Consider the following 12530-nt stretch of genomic DNA (forward strand, 5'->3'; position numbering starts at 1 on the left):
ATTATACAAAATTTTAGTTCCTTGACAAGGATGCACTGAGTGATCAATAGTAACATTTAAAATGTTACAAAAGATTTCTGTTTCAAATACTGTTCAGTGGACTTTCTACTGCAGCAAATCAGCAATTATACTGATTTCTGAAGGATCATGTGACACTGAAGACTGGAGTAATGCTGAAAATTTTGCTTTAATCACAAAAATCAATTACATTTTACAATATATTATTGCAATAACAAAAAAGTTATTTTAAATTACAATAATATTTTACTGTAACCACTGTTTTGGATAAAAGTATATGGCCATGTGACAAAATGATACACACTTTGTGAAGTTAAGGGTGCGGCACATCTTACCCCACTGTGTCCTGCAAGCACGTGCTCATTAGGAGAGAAACACGAGCTTGTCTCATGGAAACAAATACCCACACCTCGTCTAATGGCCAGATTCAATGCTGGTTATTAAAAATGATTAAAACCGAGTTAGAGAATAGTAACTTAAATTAGAGAGCATCGATAAAAAAAAAATCATTAAACTAAACTTTTGGATTTTCTGTGGCAAATGTGAGTGCAAAACACAGCTAAGGTGCTGAGATACATTTCAAATGAACAAAAGAAACAAGAACAAATTAAGAAACAGATACAAACAGTTTAAATGAAATAAAAGCGAGACAGAAAGGTGGAGATGCTCGCTGAGGAGCGAGATGCTGATAGTTCAGTGCATATGGCAGTACCATTCAAAGAGCTATGACAACATGATGCTTATAGCTCTGGAAATGGCGCTGCTATCTGCACCACACAAGATCTTCCTGACCCTCTTCCTCTGGGTCTCTGCTGCGTCTCGGCCGTGCAAGAAATTCACCAACAGCCATGAAATAAAAACACAAATCACACACGGTGCACTAAAACTGCATTGGCTTTTAAGAGTTGATTCCTGAAAACTGGCCTATTTCCAGCTGAGGGGGTGGAAATCAAAATGTGTGCTGGCAGATGGGGTTATGAGTACCAAAATCCACACTTTAATCCAGCTGTTTATGGACGCAAAACACACCGAGCCGAGTGACATCATTTCTGGAGTGGAATAATATTCCTGCCTGAAGCCACTCTCAGTGAGCTTGTAATCAAATAAATGAAACATTGAATAATCAAATCATTTCAGCTCTCTTACCACTGTATAAATATTTTATTAGGCTAATCCAATTAAACCACCGATTACCACCCACTGCTGAAAGTCATTGTGGCACGACAGTGAAATCATCTTCCTCGTTCAAACAAGAGCGACATGTTTCAAGATTAGTTTAATCAGGCGAATTTAACACGTCAAAGCAGAAATAAGATTAAAATAAATATATAAAATAATGTGATAATAACATATTTATACTATCTAATAAATTAGTTATTCATAATAACAGTATCTAAAGATTAACTATCTAATAAGTATATACCAATAAATATATGAATATATCATTTTGTTAATAATTAATAGGGCTGTAGCTATCGAATATTTTAGTAATCGAATATTCTACCAAATATTCAATCGATTAATCGAGTAATCGGATAAAATTTGTTTTTGCTTAATTAAAGTGTAATATTAATTATGCAAGAGAAAATAAGACTCCTGGGTCTCTTAAAATTAACAGCTAAGTTTCCTTTTTTTAAAAAAAATATTTTTATTTTTTAAATGAATAGAATGCAATGCATACATCAAAAATAAACATTTAATTATTACCCATTGTTTCTCTGTCTGTACTTGTACTGTGAACAATGACAATAAAGTTGACAGATGAATTAAGTGCATTTAAGTGCCATTCAGTTGGGGTTTTAAATAAAGCATTTTCTGAGATGCACATTAAACATTAAACACATAAAACATGAATTTAATTTATCTTTTAATTATTGAAAATTAACTTAACTTTTTGGTAAACTTAGTTTGGATTTACTATTAAAAAAAACATGGAAGAAATGTTGTGAGATTAAACCTTAAAAAAATAATGTTTGATTTTTTTTTTTTGTAGTAGTAGGCTATGTACATTCTGCTGAACAATAGTCTTTAACCAGACTTTTATTTTGACGGGTTGACGTACCTTTACAGTTCTGTGTATGTGATGTGACAGTAGTTTTACTCAAATCAAACGGTCAAATGCTCATGAAGTGACTGTCAGAGCAGTTCTGGAGATGTTGTTCATGTGTTCATGTCCTTATTTAGTGAGACAGCAGACGCTGAAATTACCGCGAGCATCACGTGCGCTTCAGTGTGTGTGATAAAGGAAGACGCGCTTCTGCTCCATTCATTAACAGAGACACGCAGAACATGCAGGATTCATATTTAAATAGACTGCGACCTATTTTTGATTAATTCATTAAAAATTTGGCAAATTCCGTGCCATTCCGCGTTAAACTGTAAATTCCGTTTTTATGACTGGATTCCGCGATTCCCTCCGCGTTTTCTGCATCGCGTAAATCATAGGGCCCTAGTTGTGGTATGCCAGCTCTATCTTGCAATGGACACACACCACGACGTTCTCTTTACGTTTGCCCGCGCCCTCAAATCAAAACACTGCTGACTCCTTGCAGTGTGAGATTTCGGACGCAGCGCTTGTGTCTCCTTCCGCTTTGTGAGTGACGTAAACACGTTGTGTCACATTAAAAAAATCATTGCGAAAGAACCTGAAGTCAGATTTACCTGATTGCTTCGAGGCAGAGGAATTTGCCTCGATCATTTTTTGTAATCGAGTTACTCGAGGAATTGTTTCAGCCCTAATAATTAGTACATAAACAAAAGTAAAAATAGGGGGATATTTGTTAGGAAAATGTGCTTGATTGTAATAAAGATGATATCACAAAGCAAAATACATTTCCTAATGCAAAATAAAAGTAGCTGTGAAACAGTGGTGTAATTGCAGTAATTAGATGAGTTTTGATCACTGGGTCAGATCCATGTTCTCTCAGTTTTTCATGATCTACAGTCAAGACATCAAAATAGTCTCACGTTTTGAGGGCTATGGGTCAAAGATGAGTCAAATTAAATTTACTAGTGTTTTGATATGTAACATGAACATAAAAGTGATTTTATTTAAATAAAAAACACATTCGATGCAAGTTTAATGTTTCAAATATCTTTTGAAAATAAAATGTCAAAATATGGATGAATTGAAACACACTCATTCTTAAATATATTCCAGTCTTAAGTCTCTGGGGTGTATTTGTAGCAATAGCCAAAAAACATTGTATGGGTCAAAATAATTTTTTTTTATTTTATGCCAAAAATCATTAGGATATTAAGTAAAGATTATGTTCTATTAAGATATTTTGTAAATTTCATAACGTAAATATATCAAAACTGAATTTTTGATTACTAATGTGCATAAGAACTTCATTTGGACAAATTTAAAGGTGATTTTCCCAACTATTATTTTTTTTTTTGCATCCTCAGAATCCAGATTTTCAAATAGTTATATATCTGCCAAATATTGTCATAAACTAAAAAAACATACATCAATGGAAATTTTATTTATTCAGCTTTCAGATGATTTATAAATCTCAATTTCGAAAAATTGACACTTAAGACTGGTTTTGTGGTCCAGGGTCACATATTATATACAACCCGAATTCCGGAAAAGTTGGGACGTTTTTTAAATTTTAATAAAATGAAAACTAAAAGACTTTCAAATCACATGAGCCAATATTTTATTCACAATAGAACATAGATAACATAGCAAATGTTTAAACTGAGAAAGTTTACAATTTTATGCACAAAATGAGCTCATTTCAATTTTGATTTCTGCTACAGGTCTCAAAATAGTTGGGACGGGGCATGTTTACCATGGTGTAGCATCTCCTTTTCTTTTCAAAACAGTTTGAAGACGTCTGGGCATTGAGGCTATGAGTTGCTGGAGTTTTGCTGTTGGAATTTGGTCCCATTCTTGCCTTATATAGATTTCCAGCTGCTGAAGAGTTCGTGGTCGTCTTTGACGTATTTTTCGTTTAATGATGCGCCAAATGTTCTCTATAGGTGAAAGATCTGGACTGCAGGCAGGCCAGGTTAGCACCCGGACTCTTCTACGACGAAGCCATGCTGTTCTTATAGCTGCAGTATGTGGTTTTGCATTGTCCTGCTGAAATAAACAAGGCCTTCCCTGAAATAGACGTTGTTTGGAGGGAAGCATATGTTGCTCTAAAACCTTTATATACCTTTCAGCATTCACAGAGCCTTCCAAAACATGCCAGCTGCCCATACCGTATGCACTTATGCACCCCCATACCATCAGAGATGCTGGCTTTTGAACTGAACGCTGATAACATGCTGGAAGGTCTCCCTCCTCTTTAGCCCGGAGGACACGGCGTCCGTGATTTCCAACAAGAATGTCAAATTTGGACTCGTCTGAACATAAAACACTATTCCACTTTGAAATAGTCCATTTTAAATGAGCCTTGGCCCACAGGACACGACGGCGCTTCTGGACCATGTTCACATATGGCTTCCTTTTTGCATGATAGAGCTTTAGTTGGCATCTGCTGATGGCACGGCGGATTGTGTTTACCGACAGTGGTTTCTGAAAGTATTCCTGGGCCCATTTAGTAATGTCATTGACACAATCATGCCGATGAGTGATGCAGTGTCGTCTGAGAGCCCGAAGACCACGGGCATCCAATAAAGGTCTCCGGCCTTGTCCCTTACGCACAGAGATTTCTCCAGTTTCTCTGAATCTTTTGATGATGTTATGCACTGTAGATGATGAGATTTGCAAAGCCTTTGCAATTTGACGTTGAGGAACATTGTTTTTAAAGTTTTCCACAATTTTTTTACGCAGTCTTTCACAGATTGGAGAGCCTCTGCCCATCTTTACTTCTGAGAGACTCTGCTTCTCTAAGACAAAGCTTTTATAGCTAATCATGCTACAGACCTGATATCAATTAACTTAATTAATCACTAGATGTTCTCCCAGCTGAATCTTTTCAAAACTGCTTGCTTTTTTAGCCATTTGTTGCCCTTGTGCCAACTTTTTTGAGACCTGTAGCAGGCATTAAATTTTAAATGAGCTAATTAAGTGGATAAAAGTGTCAAATTTCTCAGTTTAAACATTTGCTACGTTATCTATGTTCTATTGTGAATAAAATATTGGCTTATGTGATTTGAAATTCCTTTAGTTTTCATTTTATTAAAATTTAAAAAACGTCTCAACTTTTCCGGAATTCGGGTTGTAATAATGATCATACTAAATTAGATTTTGAATGGGTAAAACCTTGTGATTTGAAGTATAGTGGAAAAGACTTTTTAAATGAAAAAAAAAAAAAAAAACTATTAATACACTGAATGACATTTTAGTGGGTGTCTTATATTATGTTTTTCTCAGAAGAAATAAAATGAAACAAGACACATTCTAATGTATGTAAAAAAAATTGCTAAAGATGTACCTAACTATTATTGCTTTGATGTTTGATTCAAGCATCAAAACAATAATAGTATATAGTCAAAGCATCATTACTCCAGTCTTCTGTGTCACATGATCCTTCAGAAATCATTCTAACATGCTGATTTGCTGCTGCTTATTATTATTAACATTAAAAACAGTTGTGCTGTGTAATATTTTAATGGAAGTGCAATTTTATTCAGAACACAGAGGCAGAAGGCAGCATGTTAAATAATAATAACACACGCCAAACATCTTATTAGATGCACTGGTCTCTCGGCTCTGGCTCTTCAGTAACCTGCTTGGCCATTGATTTACTATAATAACAGTCAAATTACCAGAGGCTCAAGGCTCTGAGCGTTTCATAGCTCTGGATACATCAACCCAGACGATTAGAGGAATATTGATGCGTGTTGTGTGTTCACCAGAGGCCCTGCGTGACGCTCCTCTGAGGTACGTTTGAGCGTGTCACGTTCAACCAAGTCAGTTCGTCCAGCACAGGGACTCAGGGAGGAAATCATTCACTCTCAATGCTGAATTATTATGTTGTGTTATGCTAACACAGACCCTGCTGCCCCTGACTTCCTGTTTAAAAGCCGTCTTCTCAATTTATCGCACCTATTGATCTTTAGATAGTTGTGATCTGAGAAGAAAGCGGTGATGAGGCATCAACACGGCATGAAAACGGGAGAGAAACTGCAATTATTGCCAAAGGATAATTTAGTGAAACCTGCGCGAGAGGAGTGTGCTCATTAGGAGGAAAGCGGGAGTCTGTCTCAATGGAAATATGTGACGAGCACACGACATCTCAATCATAACGCTCAGATCTGTTTTTAATGCTTTCATATAGAGGTGGGCGATATGAGCAAATTCTTGTATCATCATATATGAGTAATGTATGTCATGAAAAGCTGATAATTATATAGTTGATTTTGCAGGAAATTAATGAAAAATGTGTTTGCTTGTTAAATCCACAACACTTTGGTTTACAATTAACATCAGTTAATGAATGAAACCAATTATATGTAACTATTTAAAGCATTTATTAATCTAGATTTACATTTATTAATAAACATATGTGACCCTGAACCACAAAACCAGTCATAAGGGTCAATTTTATGAAATGTATACATCATCAAAGCTGAATAAATAAGATTTCCATTGATGTATGGTTTGTTAGGATGACAATATTTGGCCGAGATACAACTATTTGAAAATCTGGAATCTAAGGGTGCAAAAAAAAATTTAAATAATGAGAAAATTTCCTTTAAAGTTGTCCAAATGAAGTTTAGTTTTGATATATTTATGGTTGGAAATGTACAAAATATCTTCATGGAACATGATCTATACTTAATATCTTAATTATTTTCGGCATAAAAAAAAAAATCCATATTTTGACCAATACAATATACCTGTGCTTCTTATGACTGCTTTTCTAAATTATTACAATAAATATACATTATATCTATTGTTCACTGTAAACTAAATGACAAATATATAAAAAGTTTATAATTTTAGATTATATATTTTTACATTTATTTATATTAATAAGAATATACAGTAAAAATAGTAATATTGTGAAATATTTTTGCAGTTTAAAATAACTGTTTTGTATTTGAATATATTGTAAGATGTAATTTATTCCTGTGATTGAAGATTAATTTTCAGCATCATTATTCCAGTCTTCAGTGTCACATGATCTTCAGAAATCATTCTAATATACCGATTTACTGCTCAAATAACATTTCTGGTTATTGTCAATGTTGATAACAGTTGTGTTGTTTAATATATTTGTGGAAACTGTGACATATTTTATTCAGCATTCTTTGATTAATACAAGTTCAAAGGCTCTCACTTTTGATCAATTTAATGCATACTGAATAGAAGTCTTAATTAATTTAATAAATAAATAAATAAATAAATCTTACTGACCCAAAATATTTGAACAGTATTTTACATATAAATATAATCAATAATTAATTAATCAATACATTAATGTTAATAAATGAATCCCTGGGTATTTAAATTATTTAATATTGCAATATTTTGCGAACAATGTATTCAATAAAATATTTACAATCTCTTTTGCCCTTTATATTTGAACTCAGTTTACAGTACACAAAACAAAAGCGGATTGTAACCACACATCATAATTTTACAGTAATGCAGGCAGATGTGATGTGGTTTCTTCATCACTCTCATGTCTAAATAACATCAAACAGTCTTATAATGAAAGGCAGTGCACTTACAGCACATTTACTGAGCTATAAAAATACACCACAAGGTCTCATATCCCTTACCCCCAGCGTCAATAATATTAAAAGTGTTTTTTTTTTTAATGGAAATATTATTTCAACCTTTTGAATGTACCATAAAGAACATAATGATTGGGCTGCATGATTAGCAACTGTGATCCACATGTATAAGAATACTGAATGAACCACCATTCATAGCAGCAATGGTAAACAAAAAAAGCTTGATAATGAAACCGCCATTATTTTCCAGGATCATTAAAGCATGAAGATGTACCTAATGTAGAATAAATCTGCATATACAAATACACAGTTAAACGACACATGCATTGCAAACCATTAAGCTTTTTAAATGTAGATACCACGCTGAACGAATGAGGCGAAGTCAAGTGCTAAAAGAAACCTTGAAGTGATGAGAAAAGAAAAGAGTGTGTGTGAGTGTGACAAGGACTCACTTGAAAACTCCCCACACAGCACTAGACAGGAACAGGCCTAGTATTGCAGAACCAGAGGAGCAGTTTGGAGGCAGAGGAGCAGCCGCTGGAGAAGAGGACGACAGGGGAAGCACACAGAGAGGAAGAACAGCAGGAAGAGGAGGAGAGAAGAGGACAAGCAGGTTATTTCAGTCCTGACTGATTCGTTGCATACTTTTAAACAACAACAAACACTGTAGGAGAGAGGATAAGATCATATATATATACATGTGCCTTGGTCAACAAAACCAGTCTTAAGTGTCAATTTTTCAAAATGTAGATTTATACATCATCTGAAAGCTGAATAATTAAGCTTTCATTGATGTATGGTTTGTTAGGATTGGACAATATTTGGCCCAGATAAAACTATTAGAAAATCTATCAAAAAGGTATCTGAAAATTTTGAATCTGAGGGTGCAAAAAAATCTAAATACTGAGATAATCACCTTTGAAGTTGTCCAAATGTAGTTCTTAGCAATGCATATTACTAATCAAAAGTTAGGTTTTAGATATTTACGGTGTGAAATTTACTTTAAAATTTAATTTAATTTAAAATATCTTCTTGGAACATGATCTTTACTTAATATCCTAATGTTTTTGGCATAAGAAAAATCAATAATTTGACCCATACAATGTTTTTTCAGCTATTGCTAAAAATATACCCCAGCGACTTAAGACTTAAGGTGTTGTGGTCCAGGGTCACATATATATTATATATATATATATATATATACCAATTTTTTTTTTTTTTTTTTTTTTTCTTCGGCTCATTTGGAAAAATGGATTAACCAAAAATAAAAAAAATTGGCTCTTCTGTCAAAAAGGTTCCCACTTCGCTTTAAAAAACTCCAAACCCAAAATGTGTTCAATAACAGTATGAGCTTTCCCAATTATAGACAGACATTGAGAGAAAACACAGAGGAGAAAGAAAGAGAGTTATGTTATAATTAGGAAATTAGTTTCACTGTAACAAAATGCGGGTGTTATTCTTTGGGGTGTCGTATGTAATGCTGTATTGTAAATTAATTAGCTGAGAAAGTCTGAGGTTACTGTAATAAACCAAGAAATTGGCAAGAAGCAACCAACCAGAGCACATGTCAGTTGGGCATGACAATGAACAAACTGGGACAACTTTGATACTTTGATACTCTGTTAGGTCAACACTGGACATTTTTTTTCAATGTACACAAAGAATATGAGTGCTACTGTATCTCTCAATAAGAGATGACGTTTATCCCACTTTATGCAAAGTAAACACCTCTCACTGAACGAGAACTTGAAAACTCACGAGCCTCCAGGTTGATAGATTGCCGTGGCTTTTATGTACCATGTAAACAGCTCTTTTCCTGGTTTTAAGTAGGCGACACTTAAAATACACAGTATCTATGGTTCCTTGTTTGCTGGCTTCATAATAGGCTCATAACATAAATTACTCAAACACAGATGCTCGCAGTGGACCCGAGAACCAATAGATGAATCACTGAGCCGCCTCTCATAAAGGTTACAGATCAACATTCACTCTCCTAGCTGGTGATAAGGATGCCATTTATATATGTGTGTTTAATGCAAACAGTGCTGACGCGGAGAACCCCTGTCCTTAAGAAGTCTGCCATCAATAAATACAAGTGCAAATCAACTATCCCTGCAGGAATCTTAAGTCAGGCATAATAATAAAGTGGGCAGATGCACACCGCCAGTGTGAGTATGAGAACTGTGAAGGGTGAACTGTGGGTGAATCTATCTCAGACGTTTCGGATGATTAATAAATCAGAATCTATACAAATATTTACCATATTCTGAAAAACCTAGTGTGTTAACCATTGGTTTGATCATTCACTATAAAAGCCATTGGAGTGTCTGGTGAAATGTGCATTCAGTTAATCTCAATTCTTGCTAGCGCAAGCACACTGACAGCACCAATCAGAATAAAACTCACTAAAATGACAGATATTGTTTCCTTCTCAGTGGGCATTTTGTTTGATCTGCCTGTCAGTCCTTGTTTCATTTCGAGGAAGTTTATTTTCGAAAAGCAAAGCACTGGAGGCGCGCTGCTGGCCTGCATAAGAGCTGACATATGCGTGGTGTTGTTTCAGTCTGAGGTTTGTTAAAGAAAACATCCTGTCCTGAGTGAGACAGTGTTGAGAGATCGCTAATGTAACATAACATATGCTTATTATCAAAATTCAGAGCCAAAACGGGAAAGTACTTCATCAAGTGCAACAGCAATACGATGGCTTGAAGATAAGCCCATAGACGTGACCCTCTGTGACTCATACTGTACCACATGAGGCATGCTTCCATAACCCTTCAAATTGTGCAAATTGAAATTGTGAACTGAAAATATCCATAATGGAAACGCGTCAAATTGCAAAAATACTCATATATCTCAAAAAAGTTTTTATGCTCACATGAGGTGGTTTTTCAGGCAATGCGAAAAAGAAATAATTTCGCAAAACTGCAATGGAAACGTTATGTACACGCATTTGCCTCCTTTGAATAAATATAGCCAAAATTCATCAAAATCTGTTGCCATGACTTATCGCGGAAGGCAAAAGGCTCCATTTTAGTTGCATAACATTGGTTAATGGAAACAGAGTCATTTCACAATACTTTTTTATCAATATCGCCAAAGTTTTGCGCAAATCTGTAATGGAAGGCGCTGCTTCAAGTCGAACAAACCTCTTTACTCTTGCGTGTTACATGACAGAGTGTAATCGCAGCCTTTGTGGTAGAAAAATCACGTTTTTTTTCTAGTGCTGTCAAACGATTAATCATGATTATCGCAAATGCAATTAATCGTTCAGCCCTAATTCTGACGACACCCATTAACTGCAGAGGATTCACTGGTGAGCAAGTGATGCAATGCAAACCAGAACATTATTTTCTTTTGGTATGGACGCTAATATGGTTATCTTTATTGTTATTATTATTGGTGTGAACAAGCCTTTAATTAATCCACAATCAAAAACACCTTAACAGTTTCCCTTCATAAAATGCACGGCTAGTACCTCAATGTTAATGTAAAAAAATTTACAAGCAAGCTGGGTTGTTTTATAGAAGTTGTAGACAAGAATCATAACTTTAAAATATGAGGCATGAGCTTGAACTGCCATCAGTTTGAGCATAAAGCTCAATTAGACTGAGTTTTGAGTTTGCTTCTGTATGACTGATAACGTGCACAAAAGCCAGCTGTCATTGGCATATCTGCGTGTTGTGCTGAGAAACACATGTCCATCACTGCAGACACGCATGCAATCTCTCTCACTGAAACTCATATATTACTGCAGCTCAAGCGCAGCTAACGCGTGAAACTGCTGTTGGTTTTAGTAACGCCACCCGTGTCTTATATAGTTAACGTTCGCTTCACATGCACAGTGAGCTGAAGTTTGCACAGGTCAAAGCTTTTCCAAACCCAAATCTAATGAGCTACCTTGCGGTCTTACCTTTGCAGTGCTCCTCACCTGAAGTGCATGGGAGATTAATTTCATAACTGCTGCCAATTGAGCTTGACATTAGCATGAGCTAAGCTAAAAACATTACACTTATGTGAACCATTGTTTGGAACAGCCTTTTCCTACCAATGATGATGTCTAGATAGGAAGAGCACTAGGTTTTAGTGAACAAGTCATGTTTCTGTTAAAGTCAATGCATCGCAAGCTTTTAGTATAAACATCGTTGCCTTATATAAGACCGCTGTAGTTTTGTCATCTAGATGGTGTGTCAGGGTGAGGATAGGACTAATCTTTCAGAAGAAGACAGCTTTAAACTGAAATGTGCTGACTGCTTTATTGTGATGTGCCCTCAGACGTCTAAAGGATTGATATCTCAAGAGAACAGCAGCAGACTGCGCTGAGGCTCATGTATAATATGTAGGTTTCATGCCTCCCCAGACCTAATTTCAGAACCAGCTCAATGCCCTCATCTCTCACAAACCACTAATGTGCTGAGTGCATAACGTGTTTATGGATCAATGACAAATAAAGATGCCCAGGACATTGGCAAGGTGAAATCCTTCAGAAATCTGCTTAAAAGCATGCATGTGCTAAGTTATTAGGAATTACATATTTGTTTTCATGTTGGTTTCATACATATTAATTGACCAACTAGTAAAAATGTCTAAAATATTATTTCCATGCACCTTAAATATTATTATTGTACACCATATTCAATTATTTAATTTATTCTTATGATTTATATTTATATATATATATATATATATATATATATATATATATATATATATATATATATATATATATATATATATATATATATTTATATGCTGTATATATATAGTGACAATATTGTGACAATATATTTATGCCTATTTATTAAGATTTGTTTTTAGGATTTATATTATTAATGAATTAATTTATTTATTTTTATAAAACCATAAAA

At 34.7% G+C, this 12530-nt stretch overlaps 1 protein-coding gene across 3 annotated transcripts in view; it reads right to left on the reverse strand.

The window, feature by feature from the left end:
* The window catches only part of LOC132110063 (5-hydroxytryptamine receptor 4-like), a 100581-nt gene that overhangs the window by 15765 nt on the left and 72286 nt on the right, over positions 1 to 12530 (reverse strand). The window contains exon 7 of one of the 3 annotated variants that reach the window (XM_059516647.1): positions 8115 to 8199. The exons of the other annotated variants lie outside the window; for them this stretch is intronic. Within the exon in view, the coding sequence (XP_059372630.1) occupies positions 8136 to 8199 (64 nt within the window). The 3' untranslated portion in view covers positions 8115 to 8135. The remainder of the gene's footprint in view (positions 1 to 8114; positions 8200 to 12530) is intronic. 3 annotated transcript variants of the gene reach the window in all.

This window comes from Carassius carassius, chromosome 29, assembly GCF_963082965.1.
Source record: "Carassius carassius chromosome 29, fCarCar2.1, whole genome shotgun sequence".
In the NCBI taxonomy this organism is placed as follows: domain Eukaryota; kingdom Metazoa; phylum Chordata; class Actinopteri; order Cypriniformes; family Cyprinidae; genus Carassius; species Carassius carassius.